This window comes from Apodemus sylvaticus, chromosome 5 (genome assembly GCF_947179515.1).
Source record: "Apodemus sylvaticus chromosome 5, mApoSyl1.1, whole genome shotgun sequence".
Classification (NCBI taxonomy): Eukaryota; Metazoa; Chordata; class Mammalia; order Rodentia; family Muridae; genus Apodemus; species Apodemus sylvaticus.
In genome coordinates, this window is record NC_067476.1 from 98,273,442 (window position 1) to 98,297,114 (window position 23,673).

General features: G+C 41.4%; 1 protein-coding gene across 4 annotated transcripts in view; it reads left to right on the forward strand.

Annotated features, from left to right (window-relative positions):
* Positions 1-23,673, forward strand: part of Cdin1 (CDAN1 interacting nuclease 1) — a 194,582-nt gene that overhangs the window by 161,615 nt on the left and 9,294 nt on the right. The window contains exon 11 of one of the 4 annotated variants that reach the window (XM_052183192.1): positions 8,836-8,900. The exons of the other annotated variants lie outside the window; for them this stretch is intronic. Coding sequence (XP_052039152.1) covers positions 8,836-8,863 — 28 coding nt within the window. The 3' untranslated portion in view covers positions 8,864-8,900. The remainder of the gene's footprint in view (positions 1-8,835; positions 8,901-23,673) is intronic. 4 annotated transcript variants of the gene reach the window in all.

The following is a 23,673-nucleotide window of genomic DNA, read 5'->3' on the forward strand; positions in this document are numbered from 1 at the left end:
TCTTGCATGCAAGTCATGGTAGTGTAGTGATGGCAAAAAGCTGTGGGAATAACCAAGAAATATTTGATTTGATTTAAGGTCCATTCCAGGAAATGGAATCCATACCAGACATTACTAGGGTGGCAAAGGGCCAGAAATGAGATAGCCCACAGACCTAGGGTAAAACCAAATTTTACTGTTCTAGACCAACCAACAAACACTTAGCAATAAAATGAGTCCTAATGACATTCTGTTATAAATCGGTGCCTTGTGCAGCCATCATCAGAAAAGCTTCCTCCCGAAGCAGATGGGCACAAATACAGAGACCCACTGTCAGGTGTTACGCAGAATGAGAGACCTTGGAATATCCAGCACTAAATGGGATGCCTCATCAAATCTCTTTCCTCAGAGAGAACTCTGTGGAAAAGGAGGTGGGCGAGTACACAAGCCAGAGGGGTTGAAGGACACCAAGAAAGCAGGGCCTCTAAGTCACCATGATTAAAGCTCTAATAAGTTCCAAGAGACAGAAGTGGCATGCACTGGGTCTGCTCCGGGTGCTCTGTATGTATAATGGCTTCTAGTTGAGTGTTAGTGTGGGATTCCTGAGTGTGTAAACAAGTGGGTCTCTCTTTCTTGTGCCTTCTCTTCTGCTTGCTTGTTTTTCCAATTCCAATGTCTTAGTTTTTGTTTTATTTTATTATATCTTATTTTATTATTACCCCGTAGAAGCCTGTTTCTTTTTTAATGAAAGACAAAAAGAGTAAATCCAGAATGGTATGAGGATACAGCAGAATTGAGAGAAGTAGAGAGAAGAGAAACTATTATTGGGATATATTATATGAGAAAAAATCTATTTTCAATAAAATGTAGGTGGAGAGGAGACATGGGAATATAGTGCATAGTGCTATGCACTATGGGTAAATTTCAGAGCCTTTTACACTTGCTAAGTGAGCTAGCCTATTGAGCTACACCCCTATCCAGATGTCAGAGCCTTTCCCTTTACTAGTGATAAACAATGATGTCTCAGAATTAGAAGGGACTTACAAAGCAACTTACCAAGCCCAGCCCCCTTCTCAGTCTCAGTCTCTTATTCACCACAGTAGGTACCTGACCTAGGCATCCCCAATGGCTCACCAAGGTGAGTTGGGAACTCTACCTGAAATGAAGCACTGTGTGCAATGCCAGACTGACAGGCATAGTTAAAGCAATGGCTGCAGTCTCTTAGCATGTGATTTAATAGCTCAGATGCTTAAAATCCTTCTCAACAAACTAAGGCATTTAGACACAAACTTACACTCTCGCCTTTCCTCTAAATCTTTTGAAAATGAGTTTTCTCTACCACCAAAGACTGGTTTGATAATCAGAGGTGAGTATCATTACAGGCTTAGATAAATTAAAGACATCACAATTAAGCTTATTAAGTAAAACAAAACATAAAATGTATTTGTTGCTTATTATAAGTACTTTGATGAGATAAGTTCTGGACCAGTGTATTTTATATTCATTAATTGCATGCATATCTCTTATTAAGCCTTGTAGCTATTCTATAGAGTAGATGCTATTATTTTTATTTTAATCATAAGAGGACTGGTGCCTGCTCAAGGTCAGAGAGCCAGTAAATGGCTGAGCTAGGCATCTGATCTTAGTCTGACTCTAAGGGCATTGCACAGCAATTAATGACATTAGACCATGATTTAGGCTAAGGTTCCTAAAATTCTGAATTAAATATTAATTAAAGCCATGAACTTTATCCTGTATAATTGCACATATGTAAAACTTTTCATGTGGTTTTAGAAGGCCCAGGGACTCTCCAGCACGGGTTTCCAAGGATATTATCCCCAGTGAGAATACATACTTTAGATGTAGCCTGGTAGTAGAGACTGGTCAATAACTGCAGGTAAATATTCACTACATACTCTTGGAGGGTTGCATTTAATACTGTGAGCTAAATAAAAAGGAGTAATCTAATATGATAGATTTGACACACATGTCCCATTGGATTTAACTTCACGTAACAACAGGAATTCAATGTATTCCTTATGGAGATATTGAAATACTCCTTTTGATTGGATAGAGACATTGGGGTTTTTGTTTTCTTCTTGTGTTGGAGTGGGTTTGTTTGGTTTGGTTGGTTGGTTTGAGGTTTTTGGGTTTTTATTTGGTTGCTTGGTTCATTGGGTTTTGGTTTTGGTTTTTGAATTCCCTCCTATTTGGAAATTTTATAGTAGGATTCATACTTGCTTATAAGGATGAGAACAATAATACAGGTTTTAAATATAAGGCCTTTGAGATCACTTAAGATTGCAACCTTCTCACTCACAGTGAAGAAGAACCAAGATCACACAGCCAATAATGTCCGGGTCAGGCCTGGGGACTTCACTCGGTCCTTCTGTGCTTTTCTTACCCCACTGGACTTGACTAGGTCACAGCTTGCACATCCAAACCACCAACTGTACGTCTTGGTTTCATTCCTTTCCACACGAACACCATAGGAACATCAGGGAAATGTTGCCTGATGGGCAGAACTGTAGTTTTTGTGAATGTAATGTCTAAAGTGAGGGATAAACTTAAAAGTTTGTTCTTTATCTACCAGCATGCATCCAGCTCCCCACTGTGTTTCAGGTCCTGGGCTTGACACCATTAGCACAGACACTTGGACCCCATCCCTTGTCCTTACAAAGATCTCAGTTACTGGAGAAATTGGCAAAAAAATTTAGCCTGTGTCCTTGGCACATGCATGGAGTCTGCTCCTCAGAATAATGACTTCTGATGTCTCTGGAGATTTTCCCCACAGAGAAAAATATCTTACGTTTGTATTAGCAGAGCATTTATTTCATGATACCAGTAATTACTAGCCCTGGCTTGTCAAGGGTACCCAGTTTTCTGATTAGATCAAAAAAAAAAAAGTTGAAAATAAACTCAATCCTTAACAATGCATAATTTATAAGCAAATTTATGATAAAATCCTAAATCCATTGACCATTGTATCACATCAGTGGGCCAAAGCCAACCCCAAGAAGATGCAAAATCCCCAGGAAGCTGGGTGTTTTCCCTTCGATTAGCAAGAATATGCAGCAAAGGCAGTTACTGTTTTCCAGACAATAGACTAATACCACCAACTCATTCTTAGTAAATCATGGTTCTCTAGATTAGCTTATAATTCATCATTTTTGCTCTCACTATAAAATGATTTTATACTAAGCTGTACAATGATAATGACATTTCTGGAGCTCGAGGGGTTTATGACATTTTAGATTGCAAAGAACTTTTTTAAGAGAAAGAGACCAGGGAGCTGGGGATGGTATTGATAGAAACTAGCAAATGCAAGAATTATTTGTTTATTTGCTTATTTTATTTTATTTTATTTATTCATTTTTTGGAGACATTGGCATGCACTAGAACACAAATTGCATGGTTGAAAGCAGTCAAAAATGTTGATGGCTTTATTGAATTAAATTATTATACATGTATTTCAGTCAGATGGCATTTCGTCATCAGATACAGTAAATACAGTCATTTCCCATAAGACTGTTCTCTTGAGCCAAGGGCTTAAAAAAGAATAAAAACATGCCTTGTTCTACACATGGCTTTGCACTAAACATTTATTTATTACACTAGAGGGAAAAAAAGCAGGGCCTACCAGCCAGACACGGTAACCGGAAAAGCATGTCATTTCGTCAGACCATCCCAGGACATCTCTACTCTTCCCTCCTTTCCTAATGATGTTTGACAAGTGGAGATGAAGTTTCATAATCCAAGTGTCTTCTGTGCCACTCAGTGGGACAGCACTGTAAAGTCCTTTGGTACTCAGGCAACCCCAGTGCCTGTGAGCAGCTGCAAGCAGGTTTTCTTTTTAAGACTGTGTGAAGCTATGGTTAAATTCTAATTTTCTAAAATAAAATAGGTCTGAGGCTAGGGAGAACCAAGATTAGATGCACTTTTCTTGGTCAAAATTAGGCTACAAATTGTACATTGTGGTGCTTGTAAAGATGATTATGGCCGTCCAGCCGTACTCCAGCAGTTGAGCAGATTAATTAGAGCATGCAGATTTGTGTTAAAACATATGTCGGAATTGGGGAAGACTTTTTTCTTTTTAATGCTATTTAAAAGGCTTTGGGGAAAAAAAAAAAAAGCAAGTTCCTATGTATAATTTTCACATTTCTAATTCTCTCCTAAAATTCTGAGATAAATTCAAGCAGGTGAGGGGACTAATATGGAAGGACTTTGTCACAATGAAAATGTGTCTTTCTCCCAGTCGGTGACAGCCTTTTTCATTTACTAAGCCCCAAAGTGTTCATTATTTTTAAGTGATTGCACGATGAAACCAGCGGCACTTGTTTAACCAGGGCACACACCGGGCGGAGCGGCCCGAGCGGCTGCTTCTGGGCCACCACAGCGCACGTGAGCATACCGTGAGTGCCTGGGAAGTAGAAGCTGGAATTTGTAAATGGATTCAAAGTAACTTGATTTGGTCATAGGAAAGATTTGTGATAAATGATGCAAGGTGCAGGCTGGAGTGTTGGGGGCTCCCTGGATGGTGGGGCGGCATAGCCAGGGCCTCCCCGTGAAGATGGTCACCGGTGGCCACGTGGGTGGGTGGTGGTCAGTGGTGGCAACTAGACACTCAAGTCGGTTAAAAGGGGGAAAAATACACTGAAATCCAGCAAAAGGTGTTTGCTTGTAACAGCTGTAAAATACTTTAGGGCTAGAATGCAGTATGCAGAGAACAAATGTAAAACACTTAATGAGTCTTTGTGTCCCTGTTTGCTTAAGAATCTGTGTGCTCAAACTTTTCCCACTGCCCTTATTACACCTGCTTTACAGCAAGGGAGAACAATTGATCTCATTAGGAGAATGAACTCTCTACTCCTTCACATAGATTTCTTTGTTGGGATGTAGGTAGAGTTTATCTTAAATAATGCATAAACGTTGACTGATCTCACCTCACCTCTCCTTTTGGCTCTGCTTGATAAAGAAATCCCCCTGCTCTGAGTTCTCTGTATGCTGTCTGTCCTCCTCTTTGCCTTCAGTTAATTGTTGGAGATCCGGAATCCTGCTGGAATAGACTCAGAGTTCCCTGTGGGCATCCTCGCTGATTTCATGGCTGTGTGTGTGTGTGTGTGTGTGTGTGTGTCTGTGTCTTTTGTGACTATGTGTGTTTCTGTGTGTCTGTGCATCAAATATGTAACTCTCCACCCAAGAAAAATCACCAAGTTCTGTTAACTCAAGCAGTACCTCTTCTATGTGGCCACAAGGAAAGGACCATCTTTCTGAATGAGCTATGGGGCTGTTTCAGGTGCCAGGCAAGCTGCCTCTGCAAAGGTCTAGTTTGCTTATACAGGTTCAATTCTGTGGGTCTTATTTCCGTACATTTCTGATAATGGGATGAATGATTGACACTTATTATTAGAGGCTAGTAAGTCAGCTGGAGAAAATACCCACAAGTTAATCACAAACCCTTTGGGTTCCCCCTGTAGTAAAATTATATATCAGTGGGTCAGAAAGGGCCCTGAGCAGTAGTGACAACAAATTCAAAAGTCCATTTGATGTTCTCCTGGTTTTGTTTTTTGAGACCAGGTCTCTCTGCATTTCCCTAGACGGTCTGAAACACAATTCTCATGAGCCAGCCATTCAAGTATTGGGATTACAAGCATGCCCCACCATATCCAACAGAGCAGTCCAGTTCACTTGAAGTTGGACAATACACACTTGGAGCCACCAAGCGTCAGTTTTTCATCTGAAACACAGACATGTATTCCATTCAGGCTGATTGACATTCAAGGAGCATGTGACTTGGTAACCAAGGGATCTGGGGAGCCACGAGTCAGAGCCCAGGTGAGACCAGATGCTCACACCTCTATAAATACAGGTTACATGGGTACAGACAATCACACCTTCACCACAGTGGAAAGAAGAGCTGCTGGTCATAGCTGGGGCTGGCAATTGGTCTTGGGGCTTTTCTCCACGTCACAACTTGAAAACTAGCTCTCTGGTGACCCGTGGAAATACTGTTCCTGCTACCTTGTACAGATAACTAATTGGAAGCTAAGGACCCCTCAGGAGCTCGAATACTTTCCTGTAGAATGAACTGGTAGTGAAGCCATAATTCTTGAGCCCAAGATTTATTGTAAGTGAGAAACCACTGGCCCAAAGTTGAATTTACCTCACTATTTGTTACAACTTGTTAGTTTGACACCACTGTACCAAAAAGACCCACATAGCTCACAGTGGTAACCAAACATTTCAGAGTCATGGTCAGTGGTTCAAAAGTCCTCCCTTACTAAATTAAGATCAGTAAGCAACAGCGACTGCAAGGATATAGAATCCATCTGACTTAAAATCGATATTATTAATTTTGACTTTACATACATTCCAATAGTTAAAACATTGTCAGTGTTCCGGAGAAAACAATTAGGACAAGACAACTAGGAATAATGGCGTTAGCATCCATATCCTTAATGTGAGGATGGCTGTAAATTAGAGTTCAAAGCATGAAGCTGTAAATACATATTTTAGGATAACATTTTACTCTGTTAGACGAATCCCGGTTCTCAGCCCTCTGACTATATAACACTGTTGCCATAGCAAATTACTGCTGCACATCGGGTTAATTCCTACATCCGCTCATTAAGAATATAATTTGATTTTTTTTAATTTAAAGAATTGCTTCTGAAATCATGCTATGTCTATAAACCATAATTCTTCATTCATTGTCCTCTGTGTTTGTCACATGTGTCCACCCCAGCAGCACCTGTCCTCTCTTGACGGAGGACCCTTGTTCTCACTCTGTGGCTATCATACCTGGTCATCTTTGACGCTCTGCTGGTGTCTGTGGACACAGCTCCATCAGGTTGGCTGAGGATGTGATGGGAGGCCTGAGCCCAGCACAGAGGATACCCACTCTAACCTACTGTGTGCTCTTCAGTCTGGCTTCTCTGTACCACATATCCTCAGAGTCTTTGTCTCTACTCTGTGGGTGTCAAGACCCTCCCCACCCCTATCCTTGGGCTGTAATACCTTCTAGTTAACAGACCCAGTCAAGATGTCTTGGTCCTTGTCATCCACCGTGGGTGGCATTGCTAATCTCATGCTCTCTTCCCTTTCCTTCTTCCACCCACCAGTGTCTCTCTGAGTCGTCTTCATGATTCTCCATCATTCCTCTGCTGCTTACATGGTAGTCTGGAGCTGCGATTATTTTACTCTTAACTTATACTTTTATTTTTATTAGCAAAGATATTATATTTTGAAAAATGATCCAAAACCACAGGGAATTCTTTTTTGCCATTTCAGGGCAAATGACCTTTCCTTCCATATTCTTTACCCTTTAACCTTTCAAGAATTGGAGTGTGTCCTGGTGGTGGGGGGGGGGGGGGGGCACACCTTGAATCCCAGGACTTGGGCGGTAGAGGCAGGCAGATCTAAGGGCAGCCTGGTCCTCAGAGCTAGTTGTAGGAGAGCCAGGACTATACACACAGAAACCCTGTCTTGAATACAAAAGGAGGAGGAAGAGGAGAATCTGGAATTTATAGAGTTACTGCTTTGTCATTGATTTCCTATACCTGATTATATCCAGCACTGTCTAAGGATTACAGCGGATATACTAAACACCTCCAAGTCTGCTTTCTTAACAAATATTAAGTAAGTTGAGGCATTCTTGTACCACACATAGCTCTGTCTGTTAATTTGGAGATGTAATCTGCTCTACCACATAAGGATTCATTCCACTTGTCTCAGAAATGCCCTGGGTTTTTTCCTTCCTTCCCAACATTAGGAATCATGACAAAAAAAGCGAAACACTGGGTACATGTATAATATTGAAGATCCTGAAAATGAAATTAAGAAAATATTTGGATGCATGCTTTTTTGACAGAATTAATGCAACTTAGAGTTGTAAAATTGAACTAAGCAGTATGTTTTCCCTTTGCCTGAAAAGACAGATTCTTGTTCCATAGAAAGAGATAACAATAATGGTAGAACCCAGATGTCCCTCAATGGAGGAATGGATACAGAAAATGTGGTATATTTACACAATGGAATACTACTCAGCAATTAGAAACAATGAATTCACAAAATTTTTAGCCAAATGGTTTGATCTGGAAAATATCATCCTAAGTGAGGTAACCCAATCACAAAAGAATACACATGGAATGCAATCTCTGATAAGTGGATATTAATTAGCCCAAAAGCCCTGAATACCCAAGGCACAAACCGCATAACAAATGACTCCCATGAAGAAGTATGGAGAGGGTCCTGATCATGGAAAGGATTGATCTAGCATTGGAGGGGAATATAAGGACAGAGAAAAAGGAGGGAGGTGATTGGAGAATGGATGGAGAGAAGAAGGTTTATGGGACATATGGGGAGGGGGGATCTGGGAAAGGGGAAATCATTTGGAATGTAAACAAAGAATATAGAAAATAAAAATATTAAAAAAAATAATGGTAATCACAAATTTAAATAAAAAATAAATCTCATATGATTTTTTAAAAGAAAAGTTTTAAAAAAACTTTTTATCCTGACAGATAAAAATGACTACACCTTTAGATAATTTCAATGCCTAACCAAAATCCACTTTACAGACTTTGAAGGTTTCTCAATGGATGGATACACAGCGAAAGCCAAGGTGTTAGTATCTGGGAAAATACTTCCATCAGGTTCAAAACATATCTATGCTAAAATTTTCTTTCCATATCGCTTAGCAGTCATGTCCAGTTTGTGGCATTTAGGCAACCTGAGTAAGAAGAGTGGGAGGAGCTTCAGGTCTCATTCTAGAAACTGAGGTGCAAACTGCATTCTTTCATTCAGAAAGAATTCATTTCATTCTTTCATTTCATTTTTCTTTCACTCAACTGGAAGACTTGTCAACGTCACAAGCTACGTGTGAGGGGTCACGCCACCTCCCATGGCTTCTGGGTCCCTGGGTAAGCAATCAGTATCCCTCTGTCCTCTCGCCATTGTGTCGAGTCTAGCCTGGGACTCATCCAGCTTCTCTGCTTCCGCCATCCTCCCAAATAACATGGCTGTGCCCTCTAAAGAACCTCTGTAAAGCACTTTGCAATGCAGTTTTCTGAAAGAAAAGAAACTGGTTTTGCAGTCTAGGTAGTGATTTAACCTGAGTAGGGTAAGAGCCAGCCTTTCCCTTGTTCTCCAGAACACAGAAAAAGGAGGGACCACACTGACCACCTAATTCCCTAAACATGACTTTCATTTCCCTTGGGTAGCTTATGTACAGTTTTCCAGAGAAAGGGACACTTCCTCTGCCTCCCACCCCATCTCTCTCTGTCTCTCTCTCTCTCTCCCCCTTCCCCTCTCCCCCCAACCATACACACACAAGTGAACTGAGAGTACAAACCGTTTTCTTAAACTAATGATGTCTAGTCCTTTAACAAATTAACGTAGAAACATTTTAATGAGCCTAATCAGATTATGATAAGCACTTTGAAAAAACAAGATAGAACTTGGGAAAAATCTGTACTCTGATCTTTAAAGGTTTTTGTTTTGGCTACTGCATTTAATTTTTTGAGTAGTGTATCTAATGAAAATGGAGTAGGATATCTAATGAAATCAACGAAGCTTTTGCCATGGTAGTATTTTTCAGTTACATGTTTTTCAATGGTTTATCTTTAGCTTTAATTATGCATATATCTGTATGCATGGTTGGGGGTGTGCACAGGAGCATTGTACTAGTGATTGTCAGGGTAGGGCACTTGATCCCCTGGAGCTGTTTGTGAGCTGTTTGTGAGCACCTCAAAGTCAGTACTTGAAACTAAACATAAGCCCACTGAGCTTCTAACCACTGAGCCATCTCTACAGACCCATAAACTTTTATTGTTGAATTAATAATATTAACCCTATCAAATTAAAGTGAAGTTTAATGAAGAAAAACAAGCCCCTTGTGTTAACCAGTTCTCAAATTGTAACAGAGTTTAAATATTGTGCCATGACTATAAAAGGCTTTTCTGTACACACAGTGCTTTTCCTCTTCTTGCAAATATCACTTCTATCCTCTGAAATGTCAAGGTCCCAGAGTGGCAGCGGCCACCTGAAGACATTAGAATTGAGAGGCTACAAAATTGGCATGGGGATGGTTGGTACTTGCCCAAGGCAGATCCATTCTAGAGCCCGTGTGTAATCGTCAGTGACATGAAGGAACTGTCCTCCCAAATGGCACCTGTTAGCCTGCTTCAGTCAAACTAATGCTTGGTCCATAAATAAGCCTAAAAGGCATTATGAATGTGTCTGGAGCACTGGGTGATTGATCTGTGTAGCGTCTATCATGAAAATAGACCAAAGGCACCAGGATTGCATCCCTGTGGAAATCATGGTGGTAAATTGCCCTTCGTGTCCCTGTTCCAGGCCTTGCTGATCAAATTGTGGATATAACAACTTCACAGACTGAACTTTCAGTCTCTTGAGATCTTCAGTGTCTTTTCTCAGAGTGGAAATACAACTGTACCTCGCTCAGCTGTGTGGCCTCCTGAATGGGCTCCCACAGGGACGGCTCTGCTGTCAGCCTTTCCCAGCCCTGACTTCTAAGGCTTGCCACTGTTCACAGTCCAGCTGGAAATGCTTTCGAGTTAGCTTGAAAGGGAAGGTAGGAGTGCCAGTGTTGGGACATAACCTGCCATTAAGTCTGAGGTGACAGATTGAAGCTAAAGGGAAAAGTCTTAGACCTATTTTTCTGTGAAAGTTTGCTAGCAAAGTCCTTGGGCAGTTTTTAACCCACCGAGCCTCCCCTGGGTGTGCCACAAAGTTCAAATCCCAGTTAGACTTCGTAGACCAGGTAGGCAGAGGAACCTGTGTTACTTTTCTGTTTGTCCTTCTCTATTCAACAAATATTTAGCCGTGTACCACCAAGCCACAGGTACCGAAGACAACAGAGTTTCTCTGTCACATAGCATGAGATGCAGAACCATGAAGCACAGATACACATGTAACTGTAATATCTTCGAAACTTGACGTCGTCAGGGCAGTCAGCTTCTCATTTGTGTCTGAATATCATAGAGTCACAAATTTCGCAACTCCAAGCCCATACATCCATATAGCTTTTATTACAGCATATATCTGCAGTTAATGTTTTCACCGAACGCTATACAGCAACCCTGGATATTGTTTATAGGAAGGCTTTACATATTATTGTTTAGAGAAGGCTTTAGACACGTTAGGAATCTAAATGTTTTCATATTTAATATGCAATGAGTATCCAGGCCCATCCAATTGTCAGAACTAGCTGATCATATTTGCTTCTTATAATCAAAATGCATTGCATATATATGTGAAAATTCCGAAGGAGTTAGTACAAAATATGTTTAAAGTAAAAATAAGTCTATCCTTGCAATAACCCTTTTTGTAATGGAGAGTGTAAGGGAAGTTTCTCTGCCTTTGGTAATAAATTTTATGCTATTAAGTTGCACAAGTTGGACAAAGACTTCATCTGGGCCAACAACCACACCAAAAGCAAAGGTCTTTTGTAAGCACAAGACACTCACGGGTTATTTCTGATATCACCCTGCATTGGCCTCAGCCCAGACTGTTAGTTCAAACCCTAAAAATAAACACCTATTAATCAGCTAAAGGCAACATGGGTGGATGGGTCCTCTGACTGAAGGACCTAAGTCTAACCTCAGCCAGTGGCTCATCTGGTCACCTAGGATGAAGCAGGAGGCAGCCAGAAATGTCCCTGGGGGTTGGGGAGGTGGGGGTAGATGGTCTTAAGCTTAACGAAATGTTTAAAAGTAACCCCGTAACTCATCTCCACAGTGACTGTGGCTTTTCGCTTGGCAAAATCAAAGCACTGCCGACCCTGCTGCTTTGCAGGCTCCATCCTAGAGCCAGCTGGTAAGGGAAAGCTGCAGGTTCCCTCAGCGTCCAAGGCCAGCTCTGCCTTGTCTGACTTTTAATCAAAAAACAATCAGAAGGGAACTCACGCCTGAAAGTCCTTATCATCATAAAATTCAGCTAATGACTTCTTGTGAAGTTCAATAAAGTTGCCATGTATCTCACTAAAGGAAACTGTTCCCTGTTCACCTTGTGCCCACTGACTTCTCAAAGAATACAAATCGGAGGAACCCCGTGGAGCCGCAGGGGAAGTGTTTATATATACATGGCTTTGGCTCAACCACTGGGAAAGTTGAGCCTGCAGTATAGTTTGCAGATTTTTTTTTTTTTTGAATGGCAGTCTCTTTTTTCTGTATGTGGTGGGAGAGAGGAGGGGACCGTTTGTTTTAGTGTACACATTTCTTTAACGTGTTTACCCCCAAATAAGTGAGCTGCAGTAGATACTTTGGCCCCACACAAAGTAAATATTTAACTCAGGGATTCCACACAGAAATGAGCTCGGAGTATTTGGGGTTTAAGCAGGAGGAGTGCCCTTGGGCAGAAAGGGCTGCCAACGTTCCTCTTGTAGTTGATGCTCTCCTTGGCCCTCAGAGCAGCTTCCTCTGAGGTGTTGGTCCTCCACCCTCAACAGCCCTGCTCGCTCACGCCCCTTCCATCCAGCTGTGTTCTCTGACTGATCACACTGTCTTGCTCTAATGTGAATCTTCTTGCAGCAATTCACATCTGCATGTCTACACCTCTGCATCTCTTCCCTTTCTTATTCCTCCCCACCCTTGACTTGAAGAGTTTCCCTGAAGACCACCACCGCCTCTGCTCAGAGCCCTCTCTGGCCTTCCTAGATAGCCCTTCTCCAAGCCACAGCACAGCTGTCTTGAATCTGTCTCCTTCCATGCTAGTCTTTGAACCTGCCCATACAGCTGGGCGCCCCTGAGAAGGCAGGGCCTCTCCTAAAGCTTTGTTTCTACCTGGCAGCTCTGTCAGGAAGGCAGAAGACCTGGCTCTCCCTATTTACAGATGCAAAGGGATCTATCTGCTCACTGCAGGTGGGAGGTGGAATTGGTTCATCTAGGCATACCGATCCCTTCTGTGCAATCCCATCTGCTTTGTGTGTTTGATTTTGAGCATTTCACCCCTGATAGCTTCCATGTCCCCAGCTGTCCCATCGGAAGAATGCATTGTCTGAGAGCGGCTATATCACTGTACAGTTTGTAGAGATACAGTGAGAGCTATGAAACACTGTGCCATCAGCTGCCGAGGAGTGGAGCCAGGTCACTATCCTCATCCTGTCCAAGCAGGTTCTGGGCTCACTGTGGGTCCTGCAGCAGTTACTGTAAAATTATGGGGTGGAGTTCTGTCTCTGTATTTCTTTCCTACAATTGTCTGACAGAACAACTTCATTAACCTCAAGGAAACAAAAGCAGCTTTAGAAGTCAGTTCTGGCCACCAGGCCTCCTAAGACCTCATTGTCTCTGTCTCTCTGTCTCTCTGTCTCTCTCTCTCTCTCTGTCTCTCTCTCTCTCTCTCTCTCTATATATATATATATATATATATATATATATATATATATATATATATATATATATATCCAGCAAAAGCCAGTTTCAGTGTCCCAAAATGTTTCTGTGTTCTGTCAGGACTGGACTAACCCCAAACTTCAACTATAACTGTTCCTCTGGTTATCTGGGGATTTTTTTGTTGGTATTTTTACTTTGCTTTCTACAGGCCTTAAATAATACTTTTGAAATGGTTTCTTAAGCTGGAGAGATAGCTCAGTCAGTAAAGTGCCTATTCTGCAAGCCCGATAACCTGAGTTCAGACCCACCACCAGGCAAAATCCTGATGCAGCTGTACATATCTATAATTCACACACTAGGTATCAGAAAGGCAAACCTAGTGAAGCCAATGAGCTACAGGTTCCCTAAGAAATGTCTGGGGAAAAATGGAACAGAAACTGAACAAATGGCTGGCCAGTGGTCCAACTTGGGATCTAGCCCATGGGTGGGCACCAGACCCTAACACTATTACTGATGCTGTGTTGTACTCACAGACAGGAGCCTAGCATGGCTGTCCACTGAGAGGCCATACTAGCAGCTGACTGAAGAAGATGTAGATGCTCACAGTGGAAAACCCTGTGGAAGAGTTAGGGGAAGGATTGGAGGAACTGAAGGGGATGGCAACCCTATAGGAAGACCAACAGTGTCAACAAACCTAGACCTCTGGGAGCTTCCAGAGACTAAGCCACCAAATAAAGAGCATACTTGGGCTGGTCCAAGGCCCTGGCACACATGGAGGAGAGGACTGCCTTGTCTGGCCTCAGTGGAAGAGGATGTTCCCACTCTAATCCTTTAGAGACTTTGATACTCCATGAGGGGTATACTAAGGGGGGGCACCTTCTTAGAGGCAAAGAGGAAGGGACATGGGGGAGCCTTTGGGATATAAATAAATAATTTCTAATAATAATAAAAGAAACTCTGTCTGAACTAAGAATACAGACATCGATCAAGAATGACAGCTAACGCTGACTTCTGGCTCTGACACACACATGAACACATACATATACATGAAAAAATGTAAAAGAAAAAACAAAACTGTTTTTTATCTATAGCTTTATCACTGAATAGAGCAATACTAAGCATGCCACCATGACTGCCGTTAAGTGTATAATTTTAAGCATATTCACAATATATTGTGCAACAAATCTCTGGAACTTCTTTATCTTGCAAACCTGAAACTCTAGCTTCTCCTGTCCTTGGCATGTACTTTCTGTGCCTGTAATTTTTGGCACTGACACATTGAGGTTCTTGACATGGTGGAGCCCATGTCAACAACACACTCAGGGCGTTGCTCCCTCTCTACGGTTGAGCTGTCTTGTGACGTGTGACAGGACTTCTTTTTTAAGGTTGAATAATATTCTATTGTTGTATTCCACACTTTATCCATTCATCTGTCCATTGGGGGCTATTTGAGTCATTTTGTTCTCTCTCATTTTCAAAGGAACATTGAAACCATTCATTATAAAGAACCATTAGTTTTAAGAAGACTTCAAAATACTGACCACAGGAAATGTACTTTGGATGCATTGCAACCACATGACATCATCCAGAGTTTGGTTTGTGTTATGCTTCTTTGTGGGTCTTGAGACCTAAGCACAGAACTGTGCATGGTGCTGCCCTGTCACCAAGAGCAGGAACTTGTAGTGAAAGAATGTTTTGATCCGTGGCATCACGCAAGTTTTCCCTCTAGTCTCAGAGTCCCCTGGCCATAGGAAGCACCAGCTCTTATTTGCAAAGGCAGGAACAATTAACAGAGCGGCCAACCTACCCCGTGGCTCCAGAGTGGAGCAAATGGTCCCATCGGACTCCTCAGATGCTCGGGATCTCGCAGATGGGGTGACAGTAAACATATACGAGTTATAGTGTTAAAGCTGATTTATTCTCATACCTTGAGCTCAAGGACACACTTTATCAGTGGGAAAATTAAGACACAAAACAATTAAAAAAAAAAGAAACAGGCTATCAGTAGACTTTTCTAGCATCCATATTTCATAGAGAAAGGATATATCAACTGTAACAGAATCTTTTGTTGCATTAAAGGCAAGACCCTTACCTTTAAACTGGAAGGGAGAGAGATTTCAGAGCCAAGCTTCAAAGGTTCGGAATATCTGGGAGAGTCATAGCACAGGAGGCTGCATGATGCCATGAGGCCATTCCTCAGAGAAGGAGCCCTGCCTGGGTCAGGTCTGTGTTAGCATCTCAGTTGGACAGCATCTTGTTTTATCTCCTTCCATAAGCTTCGCAGCCTCTATTGGCTAGGTTTATGTCAACTTGACAGCCTAGAGTGTTTTGAGAAGGAACCTCAAATGAGAAAATTACTCCAAGGGATCAGGCTGTAAGCAGACAAGCCTGTAGGGCATTTTTTTAAAATTAGTGGTTGATGAGGGGAGGGCCCAACCCATTATGGGTGGAGCCATCCCCGGCCTGGTAGTCCTGGGTTCTATAGGAAAGCAAGCCATGAGGACAAATCCAGTAAGCAGCATCTTCCATGGCCCCTGCATCAGCTCCTGTCTCCAGGTTCCCACCCTATTTGTGTTCCTGTCCTAACTTTCATCAGTGATGAACAGAGATGTGAAAGTATAAGCCAAATAAACCCTTTCTTCCCCAAGTTGTTCTGGTTATGGTGTTCCACCGCAGCCATAGTAATCCTAAAGCATACACCAGCCTCACTACCTCTACTTCTTCTGTTTCCAGTGAGCACTTCTACCTGGCAGGCTCATTCAAGTATTAGCTAAGACCACCTGTACGACATAATTAACACAGGACCAGACACATAGTAAATGGCTATTGATTAGTAATCCTCTTCTCCTTCATCGTAACCAATTCCGCACAACCTTATGATCCTTTGTCAGCAAATATGGGTACTGCCACAAGTGGCACAGAGCTATACATGCATGTAAAATGCCCATAAAATAATAAAACAAAATTTAAATATGGCTGCTATTAATTACCAACCCATAGGGTCTTTGTTTTAAATGACATAAAGCTAACAAAGAGCCTGACAAGGATATCTGAGACATATCAAATATTTGATAAGTACCAGTAGGCTGTTAGGATTATGGTTATGTTTCTATAAGTATTGCTGTTATCACTTTAGCCAAAGAAATAGTCAAATAGTTTGTGTCTTCTACCAGTCTCAAAGTTTCTAGCATGCCAGAAAAATAAGACTGGAGTAAACACTATCCTGGGCTAACTGCAGGGGCATTACACTGACTAGAACACTGTACTCTGGTTGTATTAGAAAGAGAAGCAGGTAGCAGTTGGTTCCTGGGCTCCTAAAGCCCAGGACTGATGAGTTTGGGCCTTCTTGTAGGAGCAGTCCTGCCGTTAGCCTCCAGTGTCCCTTTTGGTCCTGATGGTACCTGCACCCCGTGGGCCTTTTCAGCCCCTCAGCAGTGTCCCTCTTCACTGGTTAATAGCCTTGGCTCCTGGCTTCTTTCTGCGACTCCAACAATAATGAAGCTAAACCTTTAAGAATCTAACCAGCCTGCACCGTCACTGACTTACAACAGCAATAAAATTAACCTCCCAAGTTCACTTTCCCATATCCCTCTTTGCATTCCTTTTCTTTTTATTTCTGTTCTGAAATCTTATTGCATGGGACTGCTTATGGGGAGAAGACAGGGTATGAACACATTGAAAGCCTCATACCAATATATAGAAGACATACAATTCTCTTTTGAAGAGCTATGTAGGAAACAGATCAACTTGAGGTAGGTGTGTGTGTGTGTGTGTGTGTGTGTGTGTGTGTGTTTCATGGGCCCGTGCGTGCATGCATGCACATGGATGGATGGATAGGTGGGTAGGTAGGTAGATAGATAGTGGATGGATGGATGGATGGATGGATGGATAGATAGATAGATAGATAGATATTATATGTATGCTTTGTAAAGAGAAGCTCTGAGGTTTGCAGCCCTCTGCCAACCTGTGGGAGGCAGCACTCCATGATGGTATTTGTTTTTCTAGGAGGACAAAGCCTGTGTCACTCATGTATCTGTTCGCTGTAATAGTTTGATATCTCTTCACTCATCTTAAACACCTTAAGGTATTTGGAAAGGGAAATAAAAATGAAACAGGTGGGAGCAGTGATACTTCATTTTGACTGAGGTTTTTACAACCTTATCATCTAGATAAGAGCTACTGTAAACAAAAGCCTACCTAAATTGATTGTATTTAAAAAGAACTAAAAGCCACCTGTGTGCAGCAATGAGCTTCAGGGGGATTGAGAGTTTTTTTGTTTTGTTTTGTTTTGCTTTGCTTTGCTTCTTAACAACTAATTCCCACAAGCCCTAACAGCAAAAGCCTGCAACAGTGGCTTTCCAGGATTAGTACTTTTGGTTTCTCCCAGGCCAAAGACCATCATAGCATGACACTCTACAAAGCACAGGGACCTACGAGCATTCACAGCAGGCAGACAAGGACAACATGGCCTTAATTCAAGTCTTATTCTCTTGCTCTTAAAAGACAGATTCTCTTCCCTGTGTGGTAGATTAGCAAAAGTGTTGTTAGGGGGTTGGCTTAGGGGAGAAGTGTGCAGGGTCTTACAACAGAGATATGCATTTGCCAATTCACACCCAACCAACCAAACATGGACTGAGTCCTATGTGTCGTGAAATGAGCGGCCCTCAAGCAGCTTATACTCTAAAAGTTCAAATTAGATAGCTACCAAATATATATTTGTGTGTGTTTGTGTGTGTGTGTGTGAGAGAGAGAGAGAGAGAGAGTTTACACGTGCGCGCACGCATACACATGCATGCAGAATTAATTGTTTTCACTTTCACTTACCTGACCCTTTTCTTCTTGGCTTCTAATTTCTTTTTCTCATTTCCAGCATTTTTTTCCATGATGGAAAATAGAACAGTTTTATTTGGGGGGGGGGGGGAGGGTGTTGTAGGGGCGGGGATATGATTTGTTTAGCCAAAGAGATTTTCATTATCATGAAATACTTGCTGTAAAGAAGAGACAATTTAACTACCCATTTAGAGCAAATTGGGATCTTGCATACCTGAAGCCTTGTATCACACTTGCTTAATGATAGATTTATAGGGCAAGTGCACATCAGCCTTAATCCCTTAGTTATTTGACTTTGCCAGGGATGAAGACTCCGGTTTTTTTTTAAAAGCAGACTTTTATATATTCAGAACCTATAAATCTCCTAGTGCCGTGAAATAAATGTCTCACTGAACTCTGAGTTACCCTGTGATCTTTAGCAAACTGAGTTAAAGTAAAAGAAACTCTGTCTGTCCTAGTCCTGACAATAAAAGTCAAATGAGCAAAAGCAACTGCATGAGCAGTATTGTGTAATAAACTATTTAGAAATGCATCTCTAATACCCAGGAAGTTGGACAGGAGAAGTTGAGAAATAACCGCAGGACTTACCAGAGCAGGTCGGTGAGCAGAGTGGTTGGAACCAGTGTGGCTTCGGGTAGTCAGCCCAGACTTTGCCAATCCAGTGATCACTATCCATTATGCCTGTCATATCAATTATGAATTCTCTGACACCAAACACTAAATCAGCTGAAATGATGGGTTTGCCTTTGGCGTGTTTCCCTGGGGAAATAACTGAGAAAACATGTAATAATTCACACAACCAATTTTGTAAACCACCCCCAACTTTTGGAAGAAGGCTGGGAATAAATTCTAGGTGGAGAGATGTGATTTGCACCCAAGTGCGCCTGAAGCTTTCGCTCATTCTCGGTGCTTTGGTGCTTTTAAAGTGGATGTGACCTTGGCCCAATGTGAATTTCGAAGGTTTCCTTTTCTCCTTGCCACACTGCGGCTGTGCCAAATTCTTCCCCTCCAGGGATGTGTCCTGTCTCCCACTCCTGGGACCTTTGTTTGAAATAAACCAGCCTGTACCTTCACCAACCTTAATCATCTCCGAAGATTCTGCCCCGATAGTCCCTGTCTCTCGGGAACCCTGACCCCACTCTTCACTCTCTCCAGCCCTAATGGAGGCATTGTGGGAAATTTAAAGAGACCAAGAGATGGATAAATACAACATCATTGAAAACGCATCTTTTCTAGGTAGACTTGCCAAATAACACATCATTGATATAATTATTCTTTTCCTGTGTTTTGCATATATGGTTTATTCAATAAAGTACATGTCCATTTAAATGGAGATAGATTTGTTTCAATATCATTATTAAATTGTATGTCACACAAAAAGAAAACTTTTTCTTTACTGTCCTGTTGCTTGCTCTACAGGTTGAATATGCAAGCATATGTGTAGATTCCTGTCAGGTTAGTTCAGAGGAGCTGACCCAGGCCAGAAGTAAGCATCTATCCAAGAAAACAGAAAATAAGTATCTTCTTTTGCTCTCTTTCTCTTCCGAAGGGGGAGAAAACTAGGTAGAAAGACCCAAAGTATGGCATCTAAGAATATCCAGCATAGGTCAAAGAAACATAGTTCCGTTTTTTCAAGGTAATCTGATATGGACTTGGCAATGTACTTACAGAAACATGGGGGAAACTCTCAAGTCACTTGGCTTGTGTTTGTATATGGATTTAGCTTGTCTTCATATAAAGGACTCTCTGTTTATTTTCTGTGTGGCATGACAGCCTGAAGCGAATCAGCATATTAGTTACTTTTTTATTTTTAAATTTTATAGAAAATACATTACATAGAAAAGATGAAGTTATCATTTTTGCTCTTTTTTGTGAAGGAAGTTTAGGTTTACTTTGGTTTGGTTTTAGGGTATTTTCGTGTTGTCGTTCTGTTTTGTTTTGAAGCAGGGTGTTATATATAGCCCAAGCTACCCCTGAACTTACTGGGAATCCAAGGCTGGTCTTAAACCCGTGTTTCTCTTCCCACCTCCCCAGTGCTGGGATTCCTGGTGTACACTATTAGGTCTAGATCTAGCTTGAAGTTGTATTTTTAAAATCCATGACTAGGGTTCTTTTTCTTCAGTTATTTCAATTTACAATCATGATCCTGCCAAGCCAAAAAAAAAAAAAAAGTAAATGAACCAAGTTATTGTATTTTTATTTCATTTCTAGATACTGTGAAAAGGGATATTTGTATTGTGTATTAAATTGACCATAGTGCCAGACTTTATTATGTTATATTACATGATCACTAATCTGTTATCACTGTACACATATTTACACACAGGCCTAAGGACACATACTTTCCACATAAACACATGCAAGCATGTTTCACTTGGACTGAAAAGTTATTTACAACTCTGTCTGGAGATACATACAACAGTGATGAACAAGTGCACAGCCAATCTACAACATGCAGATTAAAAACTAAATAAACGGCGTAGAAGTTTATTTTAAAACAATTACAAGATGTTTTATATTTCTCCTTCATCCTGAACTATGTGTTTGAAAACAGTGTCTTCATAAGAACCACATGCAGGTCTCTTGGACTGGGAAACAGGCCATGTCCAACAACCACATGTCTGCACACATCCTCAGACGATAGATAGACCCCACACAGCCACGCAGGCGGAGAACAGAAAGTATGCATCTACATATGTGTCCTGTGTATGATTTCGGAATTCTGCCTTTTCTAATTTTCATTTTTTGTTCCATTTTTTTAGAAGATTTTTTTTTTCTGTTTGACTATGATTTGAAATCAAAGATTTGGGCTAGGAGCAAAGATTTTAATCAATACAACTTGTTTAATCAATACAAGTTGTTTTTATTATTTGATGAAGATTCTCATGAAAAGAAACTTTACAAATCAATCAGTCATACCATTGTTTGCCATCCTTTAACTGAAGCTTAATTGAAGCTCCAGTTTCTAAATACATAGTCTCTCTCTCCCTCTCTCTCTCTCTCTCCCTCTTTCCCTCTCTCTCTCTCTCTCTCTCTCTCCTCTCTCTCTCTCTCTCTCTCTCTCTCTCTCTCTCTCTCTCTCTCTCTCTCTCTCTCCTCCCCCCCTCTCTCTCTCACACACACATACATACATATACATATATATGTGTATCTTTTTCTCATAGGGCTGAAAACGTAAATACAGCAATTTAATGACACAGCCACACTACATCTCTACAAGAGATATAGAAGCCAATAGATGATAGACAGACAGACAGACAGACAGACAGACAGATAGATACTTTAAAGTTCACAATACCAACATTATTCAAGAAACCTGAACCTTCTCTAGAAGGGAAAAATGTAAGCACATCCCACCTCCCAGACTCCCTTAGCCATTTCTCCCATCTGTTTCTGTTGATCTGCACACACTGTGGTCCACACTGAATCCAAGTCTGGTCTTAAACCCATCTTCCTTACTAAGCCCCTCCACGATGGCAGCATCTCTCTCCTCTCAACTGGATGCAGTCATCAAGGACTTTAAACGCACTTCCTCAAATGCAATCATTTTCTTTTCTACCCTGAGTTATGGGTTGCTCATCCATGTACTTCCTGAATGAAGTATTCCATTCTGAGTAGGTAGATAAATGTCATGTAAAACTACTGAAGAACAATCCCTCTCAGGCAGGTACCTCCTAGGCCCTGTACTGAGTCTGCTTTTTTATCTTTTCCAGGCATTGTAAATATTTTTCAAAGTTGAATCTCTGTTGAATAAATCCCGGAGTAAACACAAGATGAGAGACACAATAATGAGAGACAGTGTAGTATACTTGTTACATGAGCAAGCAATGGAATCAGACTGCTTAGGTTCAAGCCTGACCCTTTGGGTATCCAAGTTTCTTCATCTATTGGATGAGGATGATTGCATTGGTAACTACAACCAACAAGCAGAGAGAAGAAATTAGAAGTTATGGAGTCTTTTTTAATCTCAAAGCCTGCCCCTGGTTAAGTAATTCCTCTTTCCTGGACAGCACCACTAACTGGTGATCAGGTATTCAAATGCCCAAGACTAGGAGGAACATTTCTCATTCAAAGCACCTCAATGGTCGTGAATGGCCACACAGAACTAGTAGGCCTCCCTTTCCCTGTGAGTTATTAAAAGCCACCCAAAGAACTCTTGCATTTCGGAAGAGTGGAGAGCCACAACAGGGAGACCCTTTCATCCCATGGGTTAGAAAAAGGCAGCATGTTCTTCCTGAATTGGGAACCCAAGTTTTCAGATAAAATGGATTTCCCAGGTAGTTGTAGAAAATCTTCACCTGAATTACACAATCAATGGGACTTATCCCATATTCTATGAAGCATTTGCTGTCTGCAATCCCCAGGACCATCTGAGGATAGTCCAGTTTTTCTGGAAAACTAAGAATTTACTCCCTGAAGAGCATTTTTTTAAATGCTCTGGCTGACAGTCTTTAAAAATACTTTGCCACTTTTACTGCCTTTTTAAAACTGAACAAAATGTCCTCAGCATCTGTTTTTCCTAGACTGTCCCCAGCATCTGCTGAGAGAGACAAAGTATGTTTGCTCCAACACAGAACAGCCATGGACTGTCACTGCTGTGGCTTTTTATGTCTCTTCCCCAGTCACCAGTCATTTATTTCAGCCAACTGGTGTCCCACCTTAACCTGACTCTCACACCCTTTGGCCACAACACATACTTGACATTTGCAGTTTTAGACACCCAATATAACCAAGTGTAACAGCAAATTCACAGAATCATATATTTAAAAAAAAAAAAAGAAAGAAAGAAAGAAAATCTTCCGTGTGTAACACCAGCTTCTCAGACGTGCAGCAAGCATGGGACTGGTGCACAGCCAAGAAGCTCTGAAGGCAGGAGACACGGAGTTGCTCAGTAACAGGGGCTTGCCTGGATGTGTGTACTTGCTGCTTACTGATAATCTCCTTCTGTATGGATCCAAGGCTCATCTGTGACTATAAAAGCCAATCTGTACCCACCAGGACCCTCGATGCTGCATATGCGAAGAACAAAAGTTGATTATATTTAACCTCAAATCTACAGTGAATATTTGTGTTAGCCATCTATTGCTATATAGCAATTGTCTATAAAACTGTGGCCTAAAATAACACACATTTTCACAGCCTCACTGAATTAGCAATAGAAGTACAGCAAGGCTCTAGACATCACACTTCCTGTCTCTCAACAGCCCTGTTTCCATCTTTTCCAGTCTGTAGTAGTGCAGTGTCAGTCTTGTATAAAGATGGACTGCGGGGTTTCTCATTCTCCATTTTCTAAGTGGCTGAGACGATGTTCAGTTCCTCTTTACCGTATGAGTATCTCCCACAGAGCAGTTGGCCTCAACATATAAGCAAAAGAAGCAGTAGAGAGAGCTTTAGCAAAATGGAGATCACAGCCTGTGTAACAATCTTAGAAGTGACATGCTATCACTTTTCTCACTGGTAAAAACAAATCCTTAGAGCCATCCCATATTTACATCATGGTGTCATGGTTTGA